This window comes from Symphalangus syndactylus, chromosome 1, assembly GCF_028878055.3.
Source record: "Symphalangus syndactylus isolate Jambi chromosome 1, NHGRI_mSymSyn1-v2.1_pri, whole genome shotgun sequence".
NCBI lineage: Eukaryota > Metazoa > Chordata > Mammalia > Primates > Hylobatidae > Symphalangus > Symphalangus syndactylus.
The window spans coordinates 53,685,741-53,711,698 of NC_072423.2; the positions used below are offsets into that span (position 1 = coordinate 53,685,741).

Below are 25,958 nucleotides of genomic sequence, written 5' to 3' on the forward strand. Positions count from 1 at the left end.
TGCTTTTTTAGAGATAATATTAGGACTCTGTAAGAGCATGGAGGAGGAAGCATTTTCTTTCTGCTTGGGGTGGGGAGATGCCTCAGGAAAGACTTCTCTATATAGTGGTAATCTCTGTTGCAATACAGGACTATGTTGTACAGAATTAACCTGTGGTGTTGGTTCAATAGGCATAATGGCTAATAAAATTTTACAATGTAAGATTTGTTGTAATTGAAGTGAAAGGAACCCAGCTTTCTTGACACTCATTAAAGGCCTTATATTTATTAATTAAGTCATTCAAATAATATTTGTTGAGGACTTTTTATGCACCTAACCCTGAATCAGGTGCAGGGGACACAAAGATGAACATCACATTGACCCTGCCCTCAAGGACTTAATGATCCGGCAGAGAAAGCACATATACAACCAACTACAATACACCTGAAATAAACGAATCCCTATCTGTACATGATAAAAGATCACATTCAAAGTGATGCTGGGCAGGTGAGCCCCAAAACTGGGGCTTAGCCCAAGAGGGTTCTTGGCTTTGCCCAGGAAATAATTTAATGGTGAGCCAGTGGTGTTAGACAGCAACATTTATTGAAGTGGCAGTGTACAGGAGCAGCAGAGGTACTGCACTTGCCCAGGGTATCAGCTCAGGGCAGTTTTGCAATCATATTTATACTTATTTTTAATTATATGCAGATTAAGGGGCAGTTTTGGGTTGTCGGGTCATTGCCATGGTAAGGGTGGTAATTTTTGGATGTTGTCATGATGGTGATAAACTGCCTTGGCACTCTGATGGGCACGTCTTATGGAAAGCTGCTTCCACCCTGTCCCTGTTTTAGCCAGTCCTTAATTTGGTCCAGTGTTTGAGGTCTGAGCTCCCACCTTCAGAGTCAGGTACTGCTTCCTACCTCAAAACAACAAAATCCTTAGTTTTTTTTTCTTCAGACAGAGTTTCATTCTGTTGCCCAGGCTGGAGTGCAGTGGTATGATCTCAGCTTGCTGTAACCTCTGCCTCCCGGGTTCAAGCAATTCTCCTGACTCAGTCTTGCGAGTAGCTGGGATTACAGGTTTGTGCCACCACACCCTGCTAATTTTTGTATTTTTAGCAGAGACAGGGCTTCTCCTAGCTTTGGCTAGGCCGGTCTCGAACTCCTGACCTCAGGTGAGGTGCTCTCCTTGGCCTCCGAAAGTGCTGGGATTACAGGCGTGAGCAACAGTGCCTGGCCCCAACATCGTCGAGTTTAATTAAAGGAAATATAATATTATCTTGGTCCATCTAATTTACGTTTTTAATTGTATTTTTTAGGTGTCAAATAATAACTGTATGTATTGATGGGGTAAAATGCAATATTTTGATGTATATGTACATTGTAGAAAGATTCAGTCAAGCTAATTAAAATATCCATATCCATTGCCTCACCAACTTATCACTTTTTTGTGTAGGGTGATCATGCTTAAAATCTATTTCTTTAGCAATTTTGAAATATACAACACATTAACTGTGGTCACCATGCAGTGCAATAGTAAATGTTTCTGCATTATTCCTCAGAAGTCTCCTAATTATTTTACAGTTTCTATATACCTTTTCTCTTCTATTTTCTGTAAGTCTTCAAAATTCCCTCAGTTGCCTCCTTGTGACCTTTTTTTTACTTACTTTCAAAGCATCTTTTAAACACCCATGAGCCATAATTTAGGAATGACTGACCACATATAGTTTTGTGTATCATCATCCTTGTTTTAAATTTAATATTCCAATTTAAAATTTGATCCAAAATGTGTATTTAGAAAAACTCAGAAAGTTTATACCATTTTATAATGTATTTTAGAAACAGCAAAATCTTAGAGATTTGATAATCCCACATATCATGTGAACAAGCTGTCAAAAGAACAAAGAATGGACTAGGTCTCCAAAAGCTCATTTACAGAAAATGAAAAGGATAAAAAAAAGTGCATTTGTTTGATTTGACAAGTTGTTACAGTGCTTGTACTAACATGACAGAAAATATAAAATTGGTTCAACTATTACACTTTCATTTATTCCAAGGACTATGACCAAGTTTCTACATGTTGACTTACAGCTTATGTACCCACTTTTGAGATGTGATTTGGGAAGACCTAAAAGTTCCCGTTATTTCTGTACTTTATACCACAAACACAATACACTATCTAAAATTTCTATCATTAGATATACTCCCTGAGGTAAAGCAATGGGCAGATGTCCTTTTTAAATGCCTGGGGTAATTAACACAGAATTCTTCAAGAGCATTAAAATATAAAATAGAAATTCTTTATTTAGACTAGTTCATGCAGGGATGTGCCTGGAGGTGGAAACTCAGGATAAAGGGTGAAACAGAGAAAGTTTTGTTGGGAGTGGGTATCGGAATACACCTCTACATAAGCCTGAAGGAACAAACTGGGGAGCAGCCAGAGACAGCATGGGACACGAAGGGCTGGTGCAATTGTAGAGGGACATTTGGAAGAGGGGTGCAACATTTACTAAAGAAAATAAAGAGCACAAATATTAAACATTTGCTTATTTACCATTTTGAAATAAAACTACCCTCTAGCTTACATGAAACCACCTCCTCCTATCTTGACACTACCACCATTTTCTCTTGTAAGTCTGCGCCTCCATAGACTTTTTTATCTTTCACGGCTCAAATCACAGTTCATAATTGAATACTTAGTTGAATGCTTATTTGTGACGTCCAGTTTCCCCCACAGATTGTAAATGTCATTATGCATAGTTATCCTGGCCCCTTATTTTCATTAGTGTGCATTTGACACCCTAAAAGTTTATGCACACAATACCTAAATTAACTGTTTAATTTGCCCAACAAACATTTATCAAGTGCAATGATTAAAAGGATAGGATACGAAGTCAGACAGTCATGAATTTGAATACCAGCTTTACCACTACATAGTATATTATTTGTTCTTGCTAAGAATCTTTTTTTCCAGTCTGTAAAATGATAATAATAGTCCCCATTTTATGTAGAAATAACTAAGGTATTAAATGTAAAATATTTTGCACCATGCCTGGCATATAGCAAATGCTCATTAAATAATAACATATAATTATTGTAATAAATTTTATTTAAAGGAGATAACTACTCATAATATAATTGATATAAAAGAGTATCTCATTGTGTTATTAACTTTCATTTTCCTAATTACTTGTAAGCCATTTGTGCTTTCTCTTGTGAAAAAAAATCTTTTGCTCATTTTGCTACTGGGCTTTATGACTTATCTTTTCTTTTTCATATTGGTATTGGTCATCCCTAAGATCTATACATAAATCCTGGATGCTAATATTTTGTTTATTATATATGTAGCAAATATCTCCTCCCAGTTGTGGCTTCTCTTTTTCATTTTCATGGTGTTTTGGATGAACAAAGTTTTGATGAAATACAATTCAAAAATCTTTTTCTGTATGTATTTGAAGACATTTTCTTTTAATTTCTTCTGAGATTTTAAAAATTTGACTTGAACTTTCAAGTTTTTAATACATATGGAATTTATTTTTACATATACTGTGAAGATTTGATCAGTTTTTTTCACGTTCAGAATCAGTTGTCAAAATAGTTTATCCATTCCTTATTGATTTGCAATGCCAACTCTTTATAACTTTAGGTTTAATATTTGTGTGAACTTCTGGGCTCTCTACTTTGTTCTATTGATTACTACGTCTATTCTTATGCCAAAACATACTGTTTTAAGTACTATCTTTGCAACAAATTTGATATATTGCGGGGCAAATGTCTCCGACTTAATTTCCTTATACAGTGTTTTGACTAACTTTTGGTAGTTGTTCCTAAAATTTAATTTTATAATCATTTTTCCTAAGTTCCCTAAAGTGCACTGTTGATGAGAATTGCCTTGCTATAGATTAATTTGTGAAAAATTGACGTTATGACATTGATTCTTCATAGGCATGGCCATAGTTCCTTATATATTTAGTTAGGTCTCATCCAGTATCTTTAAAGAAGTTTTCCAATTTTCTCTGTGTATATCCTACTCAACTTTTTAAGAATAGTTATTTCAAATTATCTTATAATTTGATGCTTTGTAAAAAAATTTTTTGCAGCTGCTGACAATGTATTTCCAGTGAATAAAATTATAATTGATTTCTAAATATCAATCTTACATGTAGCCTTTGTCAAAAGTTTCTCACTGGCCGGGCGCGGTGGCTCACGCTTGTAATCCCAGCACTTTGGGAGGCCGAGGAGAGCGGATCACGAGGTCAGGAGATCGAGACCATGGTGAAACCCTGTCTCTACTAAAAAAAATACAAAAAAAAAATTAGCCAGGCGTGGTGGCGGGCGCCTGTAGTCCCAGCTACTCGGAGAGGCTGAGGCAGGAGAATGGCGTGAACTCGGGAGGCGGAGCTTGCAGTGAGCCGAGATTGCAGCCTGGGCGACAGAGCGAGACTCCGTCTCAAAAAAAAAAAAAAAGTTTCTCATTATTTCTTGTAACTTAACGGTAAATTATCTTGTACTATCTGTATGTATAATCAATGGCAGGTTCTTTCCTTTGACATAAATGTATTTTTTTCTGTATGTGAGTTTTTTCCTTATCTCACTACATTGCTCAGGCTCTCCAGTACAATGTTGTATAACTACAGCTCGCTGGCCAAATCTGGACTGCCACTTGCTTTGTTACTGCTCATGAGCTAAAAATTGTTTTTATATTATTAAATAGTTTGGAAAATATCAAAGGAAGGAAATAGTTGACACATGAAAATTATATGACATGCAAATTCCATAATTAAAGTTTTATTGTAATACAGCCCAGTCATTTGTTTACATCTCTTCTATGGCTGCTTTCAAGCTAAATCAATAAAGTTGAGTAGCTGCCACAGGTGGTTTGGCACACAAAGAGGAAATATTTAGTATCTAGCTCTTTCCAGAAAAAAATGTTGCCAACCTGTGTATACAGAAACAAGATACTGATTGTTATTATCACAAATGAGTCTTGAATTTTTTCAAATGCATCTTCTCCATCCAATAAGATGATCATATGGTTTCTCTCCTTTTCGGGGGTTAATGTGGTGGGTAAAATGTATGTTTAGATTTCTTTTAAGTCTTGCGTTCCTAGAATAAATATCACCTGGCCATGATTAATTATGGTTTTATACATTGCTATGTTCATTTTACAAATACTTGCCACATATATTTTGCACATAAGTTTATAAGTAGAATTAAATTTTACTTTTTGTTTTTTTTACTGCATTTATTGGATATTAGTTTTCATGTTATGCTTGACTTCTAGAATAATTTGGGAAATATTCTCTCTTTTTCTATTTTCTGAAAGAGTTGGCATACAATTGGAAGAAACTTACCTTTAAAACTTGGAAAAATTATCCTATAAAACTTTCAGAGCCAAGTGTTTTCTATATGAGGGCAATTTTAAACTACTAATACAATTTCTTTAGTAAATGTAAGAATATGTAGCTTTCTATTTTACAAGTCAGTTGAAGTTCTGTTTATTAGGACTTTGTCTATTTCATTTCATTTTAAATTTACTACATAAAATTACTCATAGTATTATCTTAACAATTTTAACTTCTACTATGTTTATCAATTTTTCTTTTGTTCAAAAATTATTAATTTTTTACTTTATTTCTATTTCATTGTGTTAATCCTCGTGGAAGTTTGCATAGTTTATTGGTCTTTCCTAAGAACTCTGTGAATTTTCTCTATCATATATTTGGTTTCCATTTTATTACTCTTTTCCTACATTTTTGATTAGTTTATTCTGTTCTTTATATATTTTTTTAAATTTGGATGAAAAGTTCATTAATCTACATTTTGTCTTTTCTAACATAAGCATAAAAGACTATAAACCCCCTTAAGTATCATCTGGTTGCATCTTACATGTTTTAAATTTATTTATTTAGCAATCAGTATTAAAAAATTAACTATTTATTTATTTATTGTTGAGATGGAGTCTTACTCCGTCGCCCAGGCTGGCATGCAGTGGCCCTGAGCTTGGCTCACTGCAACCTCCACCTCCTGGGTTCAAGTGATTCTCCTGCCTCAGCCTCCCAAGTATCTGGGACTACAGGCATGCGCGACCATGCCCAAATGATTTTTGTATTCATAATGGGGTTTCACCGTGTTGGCCAGGCTGGTCTTGAACCCCGGACCTCAGATGATCCACCTGCCTCAGTCTCCCAAAGTGCTAGGATTACAGGTGTGAGCCACCGCGTCAGCCAACAACTTTTTATGATTAATTTTGATAAATGTATTAATAGTAGTAGTAGTAGTAGTAGTAGTAGTAGTATTTTGAGATGGATTTTCACTCTTGTTGCCCAGGCTGGAGTGCAATGGCGCAGTCTCCGCTCACTGCAACCTCTGCCTCCTAGGTTCAAGCGACTCTACTGCCTCAGCTTCCCGAGTAGCTGGGATTACAGGCATGTGCCACCACGCAGTAGAGACAGGGTTTCACTATGTTGGCCAGGCTGGTCTCAAACTCCTGGCCTCAGGTGATCCACCTGCCTCGGCCTCCCAAAGTGCTGGGATTACAGGCGTGAGCCACCGCGCCCGGCCAAATGTATTGTTTTTAACTTTACTCATAAATGTCTAAGGAGATATAGACATTTTTGTTTTGTTTGTTTTGTTTTCTGACTTCTAATTTAGTTGTTTTGTTGTCAGGAACATGGTTTATATCATGTCAGTTCATTGTAATAAAAGGCTTGCTTTATGATCTCCTAAGATTTTATACAGTTTATGTTTTAATGTATATAAGTTACAAGTTTTAATGTTTATGTATGCTTAAGAAGATGGTATAATTTATAATTTGGGGCAAGTGCATGTATATCTGTATGTACACATATATATGCATATATACATATATGCTAGATCAAGTTTATTAAGCCTGTCAATCATCACCATTATTTTAATTTTCGATTTGCCAAAATTGATGTGTTGATATCTATAGATCTAGATATATATGTATGGATATGAGTAATCTCTATCTAAGAACACTATTTGTCTTAAGGTCTCTTTTGCCTAATATACGCAATGTTTCATTGTGCTAGTATATGCCTGTAATCAATAATATATTTTTTATTATTTAGTTTATATCTTGACTATCTTTGTTTTTAATGTGTTTCATGTAAAATATTTGTTAGCATCGTTTTCTAAATCTAATCTTCTGTCTGTCCTAACTGAAAAATGTAATCCATATATGGTTATTATAATCAATTATATTTTTTACCTCTTTCTAGTATCTCTTTGTTTTTTAATTGTTGTATTTTTTCTACTGCTTCCTTTTTCTCTCTACCTGCCTTTTTAGTTGATTGAAGACTTTTGTTTATTTTTTCTTATTCTATTTTTTCTCTTCCTTTTCTTGAAGGTCAAATCACTATATCTAAACTTTTATTTGAAATTTTATTTTTATTGTACTTTAAATAGACCATGCATATTTAATTTAAAATATATTTGATATTTTATTTATTACAGCACATATTTTAACTATCATGCAATATACTGAGTTAGAGAATTTTAATTCAGACTTCTGAACTTCAGGCATACATAATATTGTTATAAAACATTTTAGTTTCCATGATTCTTTTATACTCCTTAGTTAGGTATTATAATTTTATTAGCATTGCTATTAATATTTCATACAGGGAATGTTTGTTTGACTTTACATATTTACCTGTTTTGTTGTTATTCACCATTCCTTCTTGCAACTCAGAGCCTCTCCATGGAATCATTTTCGTTTTTTCTGAATTACATCCTTTCTAGAAGGTTCAATAGAAATAAACTCTCAGTTTCAGTTTATCTAAAACATCTCTTTATTATCCTTGTTCTGAAATAATTCTCTTCCTGGTAGTTTTTGTTTGTTCCTGCGAATCTCATTGTTTCTACTATGTATTAATAGAGTCAGTCGACTAGAAGTTAATAGATCTTCATCTCTATAAAACTTGTGTCCCAGTTTAAGATTGCTTTCTTCCAGAGAGAATTTGCACTAGTTTCTTCTGCAAGCCAAGGGGAAAACAAAAACTTAGGAGTCCTCAGCTCTACTCTAGGCTTAGAGAGTATACATGCAGAGATCATTCACTTACCTGGAATTGGTGGCTACTCACTACTCAAGTTTCACTCATGGTTCTCCACATTCTCTCGTGGGAATTTCTTATGTGTTCTAAACCCATCAATGCAATAAAAATATTTGTATAAAGAATCGATTTTGTTTTAAAATTAAAGCACTCTTCAGAGTGTCTAGTGAACTCTTAGTCTTTTTCATAATTTTTCATTACATTTTGCCTATTCTCAAAATACATGGAATAAATTAACTAGGCCAAAAAACTCAAAACCCTATCTAAAATGTTGTATCTCTATTGTTAGAAACAGTGCAAAAACAAAAATATCTTCCTATATTAAGAATGAGTATTTTATATTGAATCCAGTTTAGAACTATACTTGTTCCTTGCATGAGACAATTAAGGTTCAAATGACACTAAGTCACATAGCCCAGTAATACCTAGATCTGCTTAGATTTTCAAATATCCAGTGATCCTTCCTTCTACTACTACCATCATAAATTTCCAGAATGTGGTAGAACATCTGTAGTTTCCTTAATATGAGTCAATAGTATTCCATTTATATTAATCATTGCTACTTATGTTCTTTTTAGATTCTTTGAGTATCTTGAGTTTAGTTCACAATGTTTTCTGAAAGAATGATATTAGTTACTAATGTATAAAAAGCATTGTTTTGTTATAAATATATTTGATAATATTTGTCATAACCTGGATTTAATTATATATACCAGTGCAAGCCAGCAGATGAAGTTATAAATTTTGGGCATCTGTGACAATTTGCACTACTTTTCAGATTTTCTTCTTACTCTTGCCATTCTTCTAGTGCTAGAACAATTCTAGATCACTAACAAGAAGCTAAGACAGTAATAGGGTCATAAGAGTTTTGCATTCTAAATGAAGCTTATACTTTCTGACTCATGATTTTTATAGCTGTAGACTAGTTTCCACACTTAGGCTGTCCCGCATTGCATGATTGTGTGGCGTATTTTATTTACATTTGCAGTTGAATTTTTGCAAATTGTTTAAAACAAATAATTTCATAAGCATTTATGTTTACTTGTGTGTAAAAGAAATAAAAATGCTGGGGGTATTTATAATGAAATTTGATGTTTTAAAAGTAAAAATATACTATATTTCTTCTTGAAATTTTGAAATAAACCAATGAGCTCTATAATTAATCTTTTTCAAATAATGTTTTGATTGTGAATTAATTTTAGGTAAATGTAATTTTTAAAGCATTTTCTTGATTTTTTGCATTAAAATAAGTGGGTCTCAGAAGACTATAAAGATATACTGTGGATAATAATCAGAGAAAATTGCTCAACCTCAGCTCATAAATGAAAACCAAAAGAGCCAGCTTAGACCATTTATTTGGCCACATTTTAAAATCAAGGGACTTAATTACTTTTGGGCAAAAGACTGACAAGCAGGCAAGGAAGTGTATGCTTCAAAAATATGTTCATCTCTATGTTTGACAGTATAATCTTTCATATTTAGCTGTCATGTAATTCTATTTTCAACCATTTTTGAACAATTATTCATTTGAGAAAAGTTAGATTTTTATTGTGAGGGTAATTTTATCATATAATTTTGTTTTATTTTTGGTTTAATAATTCTTTCAATCATAGGGAACAATAATTTTAGAATCAATCATATACATTCATTCATTTATTTCTTATTGAACTGTTCATGGGATTTCAGTGTGAATTTTAGCAACTTAAGCAAAATATATAAACTACTGTCTTTACACATTTTTATCAAAATCTACCAGAATGCAGTAATTTTATTTCAGAATCAAATTATCAAACTAAGAAGGTTTTAAGTTTTGCAGGTTGTTACTACTATTAAATATGAAAAAAAGATGAATTATTATCTGTTATGTGTAATAGTGTGTATTATAATTATAAAGTATACAAAGAAATACATTTGTATATTCATATAAAAGGATAGACTTGATTTTTAACTATTCAGTACAAAAATTAATAGTGTCTGTGTAGATCAGCTTTCTCTCTGTCATACCAAGGTTTTATATATTAGCAGAGATCCAAATGCAGAATTATCAAATATATTATTTTTATATTAGAGTAATTAAATAATTCTTCTTTAATTTTCTTAAATGCCAGCTCCAAAATTGGGAGTGCACGTGGATCTTATTTTTCTTAAGTACATCTAAGCAGTTAATAAAAGATATTTCCAGAAATGAGCTTTGTGATCTTTAACACTAGTCTGTGGAATGGATTTGGTGATAAAGAAATATCTCATTACTTTTGATATTTGTATATTGTACATGTATAGCTTGGTAACTGAGTACTATAAATAGCTCAGTATTAACTGGATTTTTTATATCTGTCATTCCTGCCTTGCCAAAAATCTGTGGAGTAGTTTATAATTGCTATTGTTTGGGTTATTACAATAAACAGAATTGATAAGGCTTATGCTATTTGCCTTGTGAGCTGCACTTCACATCACTCTGTTGAATTAAAATTGCATGCACATACCTTCACTTATCAGTTTTATCTATCTGTCAGAAATTGAGAAACACAGTATGCTTTCAGTATGTGAAACCTTACAACAAGCAGATTGAAATTATAACCATTATTTGAATATTCTAGTGCAAATAAATGAATGTATTTGTGCTATTATCTATCTACCTTCTTTCTATCTAAAATAAATTCCTATAGGAAAAACTCATTATTTTTTCCAGATGGCCTTTATCATATTTTGTCCAAGCTTTAAATATGATTTTAATTAGATTACCTAAGGTGCAAATGCAAATCTACAGGATAGAGCATTTTTTTCTCTTCTTTGTCAAATGTGAATAAATCTTAGAGCTGCTTCTACAGTTGGACTATTTGTTTGTGTTTGTAGATAGGAAATACGGACTTCTGAAATGCCTTCATCTTCTCCCAAAATATTATTCACAATATTTCTATTCTTAGGTTGCAGGCTTCTTACCTAAGAAACTTCCAAACTCTCTGCCAATTATATCAGATGAACTCTCAAATTTTCAGGTACCTGTGATGAATTAATCCATGCATACATGTGCATCTTTCAGAAATACTGTAACCTCTAACAGTTGTCACACACTGTCACCACCATGTACCTACTCCCAATTCTCACTCCAGTGTACTGAGAAGTGATTTTTTTTTTAGATCTTATTTTTTAGAGGAGTTTTGGGGTTTACAGCAAAATGGCGTGGAAGGTACAGAGAGTTTCTGAATACCCCCTTTCCACACCCTGCATAGCCTCCTCCATTATCAACAACCCATGCCAGGTGGTACATTTATTACAACTGATGAACCTATACTGATACATCATCATCACTCCAAGTTCATATTTTAGGGTTCACTCTTGGTGTTGTACATTCTATGCATTTGGACGAATGTATAATGCATGTATCTGCCATTGTGGTATCATACAAAATATTTTCACCGCCGTAAAAACCCTGTGTGCTCTGCTAATTTATCCTGGAAGGTAATTTTTACTTCAAAAATTTGGAATTGTTCCACACTTTTCATACTTGTCATACATGTTGTATTGATAAAGGTTGTTTATTGCAATGATTCTGTTAATTTCCTGTTTGGATTCTGTATCTAATGGATTTTCATGTTACATGTGGAGAAATTCTATGTTCTTTTCAACTACCAGTTGAAACTGAATCTTTATAAATTCCAGTTTTTATAAAGATGTTTTTCATCAAAAAAATATAAATAAGGTATTTTCGAAAATCTCTTTCACAGATTTGAATCCAGCAGTTATATGTTTTCACAAATCCAGAATGAACAAATCATTATTCATAGACAAAGAACTGTGAATGCTGTTCATGCACTGTCTACCCTGCCAGTTACTATCATCTTTGTATTCTAAAGGACTTTTTGTTTTCAGTATTGACTGGTCTTTGTTTCCTGGCAAAACAATTTATAGTTCATTTTCAGATGACTATACATATGGTATTTGTATTTTAATTAAAAAGACTGTTGTTATGTCTGATTCTTATAAGAAGAAATTCATTATAAGGACACTTCTCATTTCCTTGAAACGTTCCCTTTCTTTTTTTCCAGGGTTCTTAAATTGCAAAAGCCAGTTAAATGATGTGCTTTGGGGAGTTAATTTTTGGTACCATATGTCTCTAAAAATGATTTAATTTTATCTAAAGTATGTTTTCAATGATATTTATGTTCTGTAAGACACAGACACAATTTAAGGAATTTTTAAGGAAAAAACATACTAGTCATTATTTCAACACATTAGCATATGATACGTGTATAACCTGACAAAAATATCTGTTTATTAAGGTTAATATATTTTTAATAGCTGAGCTCTATGGTTACCTTTTGAAACTAGCAAATTCAAATTCTCATGAAAATATTTTACATATGGCAATCTTTAATTTCATATGAAATAAGTTATGAAGTCACTAACCAACAACTGTGTTAATTGTATGAGTGGGATGAAGGAAAATACCAACAATTTTATAAGGCAGCTAAAAGTAGTAATTTTTTCCTTAATGATATAAACTTAGTATTTCAGATATTTTGTTTATTATAGGTAAGATCACATTTAGTGGGTATATAACAAAAATACTGTACAGAAAGCCATTTTTTTATTTTGGGAGATGGTCAAGTATAATAGAATACTCTTAGCAAACAAATTATAATAAATTCTCTGAAAGTATATCATTCTAAGCCACAAAATGTGGAGGATGCCTTTCTTGCAGAGATGTCACCTTAACATAGATTTTGTTCTTTAATGAAACAGCTAAGCATGCAGTAAGTTACAGAGTTATATATAAACTATAAGTAAATGAACAAGTTTCCAATAAATTTCTGTGTAACTTTACCAGCTTTGTAAATCCTGACATTTTCTATATTTGTTTTGCATGTTTAAACCAGTATAGACGCATTCAAAACCCTCAGTCTGCCTCTTCCTATTATTATTCCCCTCCTTTCTTGTGGTTAATTAACCTTTTGTGTTTACCATTCCAATTTTTTAATGCCATTTTTACATAGTAATAAAATTAAAACAAAAAGTATTATTTGTAAGATTTTTTTGTTTCTCTGACATACATACCACCTGCAATTTTAATGTGTATTTTACTTTTTAGAGACAGGGTCTAACTATGTTGCTTAAGATGGTTTCAAATTCTTGAGCTCAAGCAATCCTCTTTGCCTTGGCCTCCCAAAGTGTTGGGATTACAGACATGAGCCACCACATACAGCCAGTGTGTTTATTTTAAATGCCGTGGTTTAGGGTAGGAACATACCATAATGTATTTTGCATTACTTCAAAGACAATTAGATTGTTTCCAAATTTTTACTATAGCAAGTCTAGAGTATGTAGCTTTAAGTATAATTGCTGGATCAAAGGGAAAGTACAACTTCATTTTCAATACGAAACAGTAAATTGTTCTCCAAAGTTTTTGTATCAAATTATACACAAATTTGAACAGCATATGAGTTTAATTTTTTCACATCTTTACCAAAATTTGATATTGATAGATTTTGTTAGTATTTGACAATATGATGAGTTTGAATTTTATTTATTCATATCCTACTATTAAAGTTGAACACCTTTTCAAATGTTTTCAGGCCAAATGTTTTCATTCCTTTTATGTGAACTGCCTATGTGTATAATTTGCCCATGTTTTTCTGGTATACTGTTTCTATTTTTATTATTGACTTATAGGGGCTTTTTATATGTTAAAGAAATTAATCCTTGTCTGCTGTGTTATTAAAGTCTTCTCTAAACCTGCAGCTTATATGGTTCTCTGTTTAAATTTAACTTAAAAAATTAAATGTGGTTAGATTTGTCCATTTTTTTCCATTAGAAGTTATCATTTTAATTTTTATTTAAAAATTCTTCCTTTCCTCAAAGCCATAAAGTGATGTCATGTTTTTTAAAAAATTGTTAAAGATTAACTTTCCTCATTTCAATCTACTTTACTTTGATTTTCTTTATGTTGTGAGTTAAGGATCTCATTTTATTTTATTTTGCATGGAGCTAGCCAATTATTAGCCATCCTTTCCACACTGATTTGTAGTGATAGCTCTGTCATATGTTACATTTTATATGCATGTGTCTGATACTCAGTTCTCTTTGCTGATCAAATGCTCTGTTTGGATGATCCCAATATTACTCCTAATTCCTACAGCTTTAAGATAAATTATATATATCACATGTCAAATTTTTCAGGCTTGTTCTCTTGTTTCACAGTTGTCTCATTACATATTCTCAGTCCTTTATTCTTCCATGTGAATTTTAGATCAACTTTCATGAAACCTGATGAGATTGTAGACTACTTTGTGGAAAACTGATTTGTCTATGACGCTCTTTTCTCATATATGACCACATTATACCTCCAGATTTATTCAGTCTTTGTTCTTCAAAATATTTTGTAACTTTCTTTATAAAATCTTGCCCATTTTTTAATAGATATAAACCTAAGTACCTTTCATTTTATTTTATGGTAATAAATAGGATTTTTCTATTATAATTCAAAATTGGTCATATTGATTTATAAAAATGGGCCGGGCACGGCAGTTCATGCCTGTAATCCCAGCACTTTGGGAGGCTGAGGCGGGCAGATCACCTGAGGTTAGGAGTTCAAGGCCAGCCTGCACAACATGGCAAAACCCTGTCTCTACTAAAAATACAAAAATCAGCCCAGCGTGGTGGGGGGTCGCCTGTAATCCCAGCTACTCAGGAGGCTGAGACAGGAGAATCGTTTGAACCCAGGAAGCAATGTTGCGGCGAACTGAGATCGCACCATGACACTCCAACCTGGGTGACAGAGCAAGACTCTGTCTCAAAAAAAAAAAGTTATTAATTTTTCAGTGCAGATATTATAGGCAGAAAGTTCCTAAACCCTCATCACCTCCACTTGTTGTTTTGTAGAGCATCTTGGATTTCTCATATAGACAATTTTTTTCTTTTTTTTTTTTTTTTTTTTTTTAGATGGAGTCCGCTCTGTCTCCCAGGCTGGAGAGGAATGGCACGATCTCTGCTCACTGCAGCCTCCGCCTCCCTGGTTCAAGCGATTTTCCTGTCTCAGTCTCCTGAGTAGCTGGGCCTATAGGCGACCACCACCGCGCCTGGCTAATTTTGTATTTTTAGTAAAGACGGGGTTTCACCATATTAGGCTGGTCTCGAACTCCTGACCTCAGGTGATCCACCCGCCTCGGCCTCCCAAAGTGCTGGGATTACGGGTGTGAGCCACCGTGCCCGGCCTTTTTTCTAACTCTTATAGCTATCTTTTGTCCTTCTACTTTTTTATTGTTTTGACAAGAATCTGCAATACAATTTTAAAAAGGGGTATTGATTTCTGATATCCTTACTTTATTTTGCCTGACATCCACAGGAAGATTTCTGAAGTTTATTTAGTAAAATGTTTGATGGAAGTTTTTGGTTTATACCCTTTATCAGGTAAACTTTTATCAGTTCAAGTTGGGTCCATTTTAATAAACATTTATCGAGTGATCATTGTCTGCTGATATCTTAAGATGGGTTTTTTTCGTAATCACTTTCCTAAGATAATTGTTGTCATAGCTATTTGATATAATCGATCATTCTTTGCAGCATCTTAGTTGTTTTTCCTTAAATATTCTTTTGAATAGTCTTTTTGTCTTTCGTGTGCAAATGTGTTTGTGTGCATATGTTATTTTATTGGATACTGGTTCTTCTCTCTTTAAGATTGCTTTTAATTCTTCCTTTTCCTGGTTCTTGTTTTTCCATAGGCCTATTAGCTATTGATTTCCCTGCAAAAAAAAAAAAAAAAAAAAAAAAAAACTCTTTTTTGAGATATTACCCTTTCTTAGTTGATCCTTAAAAACTTCTCTGTTTAAGAGGCTTCAGTTAACACGTGAATATGGATAAATTCAAGGCCTTTATGGCTACCTCAAGCTAGAATACAGACAACTGAATAAAAATAGACACTGCATACAGCTGCTTCTCCTCATTTGACTTGTGGCTGTAGAAAACATTACTATTCAGTTTGCTTTGTTTACACATGCTGAAGTGCTCCCACTTGTAAAATTTACCTTGTTGTTAAGGAATTCCTCTACAGCTCATCTTTCCCTTACTTGCTTTTTGTCGTATTTGTGGCTACTCTAATAGTATTAATTTATTATTTTCTTTGACAAACAAATCTTTGTTCATAGGTGTAGTTCCAAGTATCCTAGGATCTCTTGGGGGAAATGATAAGGTATTCTGAGAGCTAAGCTGGCTCCAAATAACTACAGCCTTGGAATAAGAAAAACACTAGAGAAAATTAAAGTGGTATTTTGCTGTAGGTGACTTTTCACTGAGATATCTGATTCCACTAAGTAAGGCTAAGAGTTCATCCTACAGCCGTTTCTTTGAAAATCGTTTATTTCTGGCTTATTGCTGTGAACTTTTCTTGTCTTAATAGTCTATTGTCCAATTTTTGTACAAGGTAGGCTCCCATTTGTTGTTGTCTTAAAAATTCCAAATTACAACGAACTAGTAAAGTAAGGTCTGAGGTAGACAGTAATTTGAAAACCTATGCTATGTGATAAGGTTTTATCATGCACTTCTTAATAATGTCTAACAAGCATATCTAGATGTTCATTTTGCATCACAGCCTATTTTCCAGGAAACTCTGTGGCAAAGGTCTACGGAACCCTTGTGTGTTTCTTGCAGTCTTTATGACTATCCTTAATCTAGAAGTGACTGCTAAAATATCAGAGAGAGAAAGAGAAAAGCCATTGAACTTTAACTGATATGGCATCATGGTTAATAACTTAAACTTTAAGTTAGACAGAAGTGAATAACCTAAAGCAAGTTAACCTCTTTAAAATATAGATTTCTCAGCTATAAACTGGGGTTAATCAAAGAAGCTATCTCAACAGGCCCACTGTGAATACAATCAACCTAGGAACTGTGTTGTTTAAATAAGTCACATTGACAAGAATTGAGAAAGTTGACAGATTATTTGTCTTTGTTCAGAAAATAGCAAAAATCTAATCTCTTCAGAGCCTCCACCCACAACGGACAATTTATAGTTAAGTGTCATTTAGCAAATTGTATTCATCTATAAGATTATGGCCCCTTCATTCAGGATGTTTACCTCAGCAAAAAATATATTTAGGTAGTATATAAAGAACTATACTTCAATATGTGTTTCAAAATATATTTCCACATCTAATTTCAGAAATGAGATATCCTGTAGTAAAACTGATTGATAATTTTAGTTTTTAAGCAAGCAAAATTTCCTTCACACTCATTTCATTTTTGCCCTTTAAAAAAATCTGTAAACTGCAAGATCATATTTTAATAATAAAGACCAGTAAAAAAATCACACAAATTTCAGACATATATATGCTATGAAATTATTTTCAGGAATATTTGTCATGGTTCTTTTCTTCTGTTATTAATGTTTACTTGACACTAAATGTCAGCTTCTTTAGCCTTGTCTACTGTTTCAAATTGAAGTAATTTCTAATTTAAATATACATGTGCTCTGCATCTTATTGTTAAAGCAAATTTAATTAATATTATTTAAATCATTGATGCATACATTAGGTAATGCAGGGTCAGTGCTACCTCCTATGGATCATTCCTGAACCCCCAATACCCAGACCCTTCCCGTCCCTGAACAATAATTACCGTCTTAATATGACTCTTTATGTAGTTGTGAACATACACAATGAACTAAACTTTTCAAATGTCTTAATGAGTATATCAAGATACAGCATACCTCCCCGCATTGACTGTCAGGCTTGGCTTGTACTAAAGAAAACACAATTTTTTTTAAGTTTGACAAAATTTCTCTTCAAATAATAATGCTAAGTTTTAATTTAATAGCCCAAATTATCTGAAATGCCCATAAACTGGTTCTGGACAATGTAATTCAGCATTTAGTAAGCTGAAATACCTATAGTTTTCAAAGTCTTTTCGTCTTCCTAATCAACTAACCAAAAATAGAGGCTTTATTTTCCTGGGAACCAAACATAAATACATATGTGTTATTTATAACAATGCATAATGAGGATAATGATGATAAACAATTTACATGCAACACCAAGTATTTAGTTAAGTGAATTGTTTTATTAAAATATATATACAAAAGAGTTCCCAAATTTTACATACACTCCTTATTGATGTTTTACAGAGGATCCTGCATATGTAACCCATCAAATAGCCACATTTTTAACATGTTTTTACTCGGTATGAGGAAGTATTTAATATAAAAATTGTGTTTGACATTAAATGTTTGGATGTGAATTTTGTTTTTTCATTCTGCAAAATATGCTAAAAATGAACTGATATCAGCAATTATCCACATTCCCAAAACCAAGAGTTTTCAGTGACAGAATATATTATATTGTATAAACATATGATATATACATTCATTATAAATATATAATATAAGCATTCATTATAAATGTTTGGGATTTTTAAGAAACAGTTTTTATTGTTAATTTTATGTTTATCCCTTTGAAAATGCCTTAATATAATAATTCTGTATGGCATGCCTACAGTAACTGTTGAAGGGCAAATGTACATTGTTTTGATAAAACGTCCACTGTTTTCTGTTGGTTTTTATATTAAATTTCCAAATGATCTAGCATATGTCATAGGTGAATTCTTTCTTTTTCTGTACAGATCCTGTATTAAACATGTCACTTCTTAACACCGCGTCCACTATGCTTTAGTGCAGTGAGATGTTTCCATGTCACATGGTCAGAGGGAGGTAGATTAATAGGGAGTTCTAGCTGGAAATTTCTTCCTTGTTATTGTTCTCCCTCAGCAGTTGATGGCTAAGTTAATTCTCTTTAGTTTTGTCATGCTCTAAAGCACACATTGCCAAGCAATGGTAAGCTTTATGAGGAAAAAAAGCAGTGATGGTGTCCATCAAAGTCTTAAAGTTGCATTTTTAAACTTTGGCTTGACCTGATGTGCCATTCAAAACGGCTTCAAAAGATGATTTTTTTCAAGAAAGGTTCAATATGTCCCGAGGCTATCGGTTTTGAGTTAAACTGGGTGAAGTAGAAATATTTTACTCATCAGCTTTGCAGTCACAGAGTTTGCCTCAGCTAGAACAAAACTGCTGAGGCATTTAGAGAAAATTAACCCCCCATCCTGGCGGCCAGATGTGACTGGTTTCTGATGAATGCACATGAGTGGGCTGAAAAATCAAGAGACTGTGAAATTCCTGTCAGGTCCGTGCAGTGCAGAATGGGCTATTGACTGCTTTCTATATTTCCCTCCATCATTCTTCTTGAACACTGCCATTAATTTCCTCTCCTCCTCTGACTTGTGTTTTCTCCCCTCCCTCTTCCCTTTAGCTCTGTCAGCTGCAGAGAAGGATGCACAGGCTGTGGCAGGAGCACTTCAAACTGGTGGTCCTCTTCAGCCAGATGAGGCTGGCCAACTTCCAGACAGACTCTCAGGAGAGCATTCAGAAAATATTAGCTGTGCAGGTAGGTGACTGCAGGGAAGTAGAAAAGATCATTCTGATCTAGATTGAAAAGCAAATGATGGGTAGTGTGATGAAGCATTAAAACCATATCCCATCAGAGTTTTATAAATTTTTAACCTCTTTAATAAACTGGAATTGCATGAAGGATGAATTCAGTAAGTTAGCACATATACCATGCATACTTTGGGAGAAAAGGGAGATTGGACTTATTTCTCACAAACCTCAGAACTGATTTTTATAAATACATTTGGTATAAATAATGTTTTTTTTCAAATCTTCAGGCTTTGCAGATGTCATCCAGCTGTTTAAAAGATGTTGACACAAGATACCTTGTGCTGCTTTTGTGCAAAATCCACTTCAGTGAAAATAACCCTCTTATGTTTACTTAGTTTAATTGTTGTCTTTCCTTTTCTATTTTTCAAGAGGCTCATCCTAAGCAGATTTGGAAATGACTTTATTTGAAAGATAAGCAGCTTGAGACTAGAAAGTAGCTGTGGTTCTAGATGCATGTGAGATTTTATTCCTTGTTTCAATAAAAACATTTAGGAGATACATTGTTTCATTTTAAGAATGATATATTTTAGAAACCCACATTAAATATGTGAAGATAATTTGTAAATATTGCTTAGACTTTTAAAAAATTAATGTTTTACCATATCACATGTTACTACCTGCATAAAACATGACCTCCCAAAGAAAAACACATACTACCTTGTTCTATTAAGTAACAAAAACTAGAATGCCTGTTCTATGAAAAACAAAAACATAAAATCACATTTTTCAATAATATGAAATGAATGCTGAACCCTAAACCAAATCTTTTTCTAAACATTTTATTATATATGCACTTCATATTGCTTTTAACTCAAGTAAAGAAGATTTTGCAAAGCACTTGAAAAGCTATGAAGCGATTTCAAATTTCATTTTTGCTGCTGTCTAGTTTTTGGTATTTTCTTCTGAGGACTGTGTGTGCGTGCGCTTTATATATGGGTTGTATTGATAATGGGTTATAACAAAAAAATTAAAATAACAGAAGAAAAAGGAAGATTTTGAAAGGCAGCGCTTAACACATGTAGATTTAATAGAAATTTATGTACAAACTTGAGTACAAACTACAATTGCATTATTTTAGAAGTCAGGAGCATCTTGTTTTCCTTAAGTCTGTTAAAATGTAACACATTATATGGTGGCTGGAACCTGTGAATCTCTTTTAAATATTTAAAGGTAATCTGCATGTTCTAATTAGTATCTTAGAAAAATCTATATTTTTGTCCAAATGTACTTAAAAATCTACAAATGATAAATTCTCACTGTGAATTATTATGTCTTTTCAAATATTAAAAATGTCATTAGAAATTATTTGAATATCAGTAAAGTGATTCTCTAATTCATACCTTTCAATAATCCTTGTTTTAATTTTTATGAGAATTTCACCAACATATTGTTTACCAAACTTGATTTTAAATTACTTATTTGTATGGCTATTACATAACAGTGGAAATGAAGGGATAGGATAGGATAAGTAGGGAAACTCAACTACTCAGCATCTAGAGACACAGCAGCAAGGTTGGATTGTATTTGGGGAACGTGAGCAGCATAAATTAGTGCCTTATTTTCTTGTCTATTGGAGATGGCTTCCATTTAGAATATTTCAATTTTGGCTTTTAATAAAAATGTGAAAATACAATTTTCAAAATCTTGCCACAAAACAGTGGAAATATGCAAACCTCTGGGGAAAAAAAATCAAGTCTACAACCTTCAGCATGGTACACAACAATCTTCATGATCCAGCTCATGCTAATATTCCCAGCTTCATCTTCTCTCTGCTTCAGTTCTTTAATATGTTTCAGCCACTCCAAAATTCTTACTAATTAAGAAACTTGCCGTGAAACTCATTCTTCTTCTTTTGTGCTTATACTCTTCCCTGTTTCTGCAATACTCATTTTTATCTTGCCTGTTTAAAAACACCTGATCAAGCTACCATTGACTTTCTTCACAGAATTAGAAAAAAAATACTTTAAATTTCATATGGCACCAAAAAATAGCCTGTAGAGCCAAGACAATCCTAAGCAAAAAGAACAAAACTGGAGGCATCGTGCTACTTGACTTCAAACTATACTGCAAGGCTACAATAACCAAAGCAGCATGGTACTGGTACCAAAACAGATAAATAGACCAGTGGAACAGAACAGAGACCTCAGAAATAACACCACACATCTACAACCATCTGATCTTTGACAAACCTCAGAAAAACAAGCAATGGGGAAAGGATTCTCTATTTAATAAATGGTGCTGGGAAAACTGGCTAGTCATATGCAGAAAACTGAAACTGGACCCCTTCCTTACACCTTATACAAAAATTAGCTCAAGATGGATTGAAGATTTAAATGTAAAAGCCAAAGCCGTAAAACCCCTTAGAGAAAACCTAGGTAATACCATCCATGGCATAGGCATGGGCAAATACTTCATTACTAAAACACCAAAACCAATTTCAAAAAAAGCCAAAATTGGCAAATGGGATCTAATTAAACTAAAGAGCTTCTGCACAGCAAAAGAAACTAGCATCAGAGTGAAGAGGCAACCTATAAAATGGGAAAAAAAGTTTGTGATCTACCCATCAGACAAAGGTCTAATATCCAGAATCCACAAGGAACTGAAACAAATTAACAAGAAAAAACAACCTGATGAAAATGTGGGCAAAGGATATGAACAGACACTTCTCAAAAGATGACATTTATGTGGCCAACAAACATATTTAAAAAGCTCATCATCACTGATCATTAGAGAAATGCAAATCCAAACCACAATGAGATACCATCTCAAGTCAGTCAGAATGACGATTATTAAAAAGTCAGGAAACAATAGATACTGGCGAGGCTGTGGAGAAATAGGAATGCTTTTACATTTTTGATGGGAGTGTAAATTAGCTCAGCCATTGTGGATGACATTGTGGCAATTCCTCAAGGATCTAGAACTGGAAATACCATTTGACCCAGCAATCCCATTACTGGGTATATACTCAAAGGATTATAAATCATTCTACTATAAAGACATATGCACACGTATGTTTCTTGCAGCACTATTTACAATAGCAAAGACTTGGAACCAGCCCAAATGGCCATCAGTGACAGACTGGATAAAGAAAATGTGGCACATATATACCATGGAATACTATGCAGCCATAAAAAAGAATGAGATCATGTCCTTTGCAAGGACATGGATGAAGCTGGAAGCCATCATTCTCAGCAAACTAACACAGGAACAGAAAACCAAACACCGCGTGTTATCACTCATAAGTGGGAGCTGAACAATGAGAACTCATGGACACAGGGAGGGGGACAACACAAACCAGGGCCTGTGGTGGGGTGGGGGGGAAGGGGAGGGAGAGCATTAGGACAAATACCTAATGCACGCAGGGCTTAAAACCTAGATGATGGGTTGACAGGTGCAGCAAAGCACCATGGCACATGTATACCTATGTAACAAACCTGAACATTTTGCACATGTATCCCAGACCTTAAAGTAAAATAAAAATAAATACATAAATAATAAAATATAAATAAATAAAACCACCTGACCCGATTCAATCACTTCCTCTACAAAATGATTCTGAGTCCTTCCCCAACCTTTCTGTGCAAGATTAATTAAATTCTACGTTACTTGTACCCTGTACATACCCACAAACCACAACTGTATTTTCAGCAGCTAACCACTCCTACATGTTGCTTGTCCTCCTTCCTGGAGGATTCTAAGTTCCTTCAGGCCTTTATACCATCAGTGAAATCCTTTCAATTCTCCCTGGGTTGTATTTTAAGGTGTATTGTAGCAAGGCCACTAGGGGGCTTGATAATACCCTATGTCTGTCTTGTTTTCACTTATATCCAATTGTTTTAAAGGAAAACATGCTAGAGTGACAATATATTTGTGGACTGAATCTGCAGGTATCAATGTATACAACGTGATCCAACAGGACTAAAAATTGCATAACAGACCAGATGCTATTGGTTTTCATTTTCCTGTGGCTTAGTATCTTGATTCCTTTAAGTGCCAATGTCAGGGGGGTCTAAATAATGTTTCATATTCTGAAGGTAGTATTAAAATGATGCCATAAGATTTTAGTGAACTATTCAATGTGAAAATCATTTGATGAAGGTTTTGAAAAGTAAATTGTATATAACCAATATTGAGGAAAAGCAATTCAAAAATCAGTTAAACAGAAAAAAAAGAAATTTTGTTTTATCCTTGGCCTTGGAACAATTCCTTACAGGGCCACACAAAGGCGTGACTGGCAGATCTACAGTTGGCAGAAAACCAGGTGGGCCAGATAAGCTTTTGAATTATATGATCAAGCAGAAACCAATAAGATGAGTTATAACTGGAACAAAGAATTGGTGTATTTGACTTTGAAGCTCTTTATATGAAAAAGATTTAGGGATTTCAGTTCACCACAATTTTAATATGAGCCAAAGTGAGCCACTATAAACTTGGAACCAAAGGCCTGTCCCAGCCCTAGTAATCACAAACAACTTCTTGACTCTGACAGTGTATGGCATATTGTATATGAGGTCCTAACTTCATGTCAGAGCTCTTACAAAGTACTATTATCATTTCTGTTCTCCTCCCATTATTTTTTATTTTTACTTAATCGTGTGATATTTATTACCTTTTTGGCATGTTATTTGGAAAAAAGACTGAGCATTAACAAATCATTTAAATGAGAGAGTGAAGAAGCTACAGCATATGAATGTGGTCTTAGACTGAGTAAGCAGAGGCATTTTTGTCTGGAAGGAGGTAAGTCCCATAAGATAAATTGCACTTTTTCTTACATTGAATATATCTGCAGTATTTTATACAAGTTTCGGAAGCATAATTTAAGGGTCATATTGACACACCAGAGAGCAGCAATATAAGAAAGATTAAAGAGTGGGAGAAATATAAAAAAAAGTTGGAATGTTTAAACATGAAAGACAAAGGCTTTGGAAGGACAAACATCTGAAGGACTGCAAGCAAGGGGTTGGTATATATAGTTTGTTGAGCTCTAGAAGCCAACACTGGGAACAAATCATGGGAGAGGTTGGAAAGTGTGTTTAGGGTCAATAGGAAAAAATTTTATAACAAGTATTTCTGTCCAAGCGTGCACTTCTGGTGTTCAGAGGTTAGATAAACAGGCCAGGTGCATTAGGGAAGATGTTACTGTGGTGATTTAGGGGAAGCAAATGGACTGGGGGTCAGTCCAGAGGGCACCTCCTCAGGGATGTGCTCCCCCTAGTAGGTTCCCATGACCTCTTTGTGCAAATATCTGTGTGTGTGTCTGTGCCTTCTCACCCACTAGTATGTGAGTCTTCTCAATTCAGAAAGCATGCCTTCTTTCTTCATCTTCATCTCCCTGGCACCAACTGCAGTTCTTGGAACATAAGTATAAAAATTTTGTTGAGTTAGTGAACTGGTTTAGTAAGATTAAATGTGATAACTCCAAAAGTTCTTTCTACCTCTAGGTGCCTACAGTTCTGTTAGTTAATAAATAAAAGCATTCACTGGGTGCTTTGCCAGGAATTCTGATAGCATAGGTTTAATCATTTAACACACACACACATACACAAACAACTAGATATAGGGATAGTTTCCTATTTCTGGAAAAGAATTGTGTAAATGAAAGAAAGTCAGGAAAAAAACCACAACAGAAATTTAAAATCACTTAGCAGTGTGATGTAAAAGGAAATCTCTGATTCTGTGTGAGCTTTTTTTTTTTTTTTCTGAGACGGAGTATCCCTCTGTCGCCCAGGCTGGAGTGCAGTGGCGCAATCTCGGCTCACTGCAAGCTCCGCCTCCCAGGTTCACGCCATTCTCCTGCCTCAGCCTCCCGAGTAGCTGGGACTACAGGCGCCCACCACCACGCCCGGCTAATTTTTTTGGATTTTTAGTAGAGACGGGGTTTCACTGTGGTCTCGATCTCCTGACCTCGTGATCCGCCCGCCTCAGCCTCCCAAAGTGCTGGGATTACAAGCGTGAGCCACCGCGCCCGGCCTCTGTGTGAGCTTTTGAAACACAAATGAATTTATAGAAAACATGCATTTTGGACTTTTAATATATATACATTTAGAGATATTATGCTCAAGGAATAACATTAAACTCCTAAATATTACTGGTTCACTCTATATGGTAATAGAAAAAGTATTTAATTATAGCTGCCAATAATTTAAGAATATATACGATAAATCTAAAATTGGATTTTTCCAATGTAAATTAGTACAGCCATTATGGCAAACAGTATGGAGATTCCTCAAAAAATAAAACTATAACTACCACATGATCTAGAAATCCCACTACTGGGTATATAGCCAAAGGAAATGAAACCATTATGTCAAAGAGATATCTGCATTCCCATTCCCATGTTCATTGCAGCTTTATTCACAATAGCCAACACTTGCAATCAACCCAAATGCCCGTCAACAAATGAATGAATAAAGAGAATGTAGT

General features: G+C 33.9%; 1 protein-coding gene across 3 annotated transcripts in view; it reads left to right on the plus strand.

The window, feature by feature from the left end:
- The window catches only part of CCDC178 (coiled-coil domain containing 178), a 515,586-nt gene that overhangs the window by 458,598 nt on the left and 31,030 nt on the right, over positions 1–25,958 (plus strand). The window contains exons 22-23 of one of the 3 annotated variants that reach the window (XR_010113908.1): positions 19,348–19,482; positions 24,172–24,272. Coding sequence is in view for 2 of the 3 variants with exons in the window: in XM_063610669.1 (XP_063466739.1) it covers positions 10,981–11,052; positions 19,348–19,482 (207 nt within the window). In the remaining variant the exon portion in view is untranslated. Of the gene's footprint in view, positions 1–10,980; positions 11,053–19,347; positions 19,483–24,171; positions 24,273–25,958 lie in introns of all 3 variants that reach the window. The other 2 variants (XM_063610669.1, XM_063610703.1) reach the window with 2 other exon arrangements.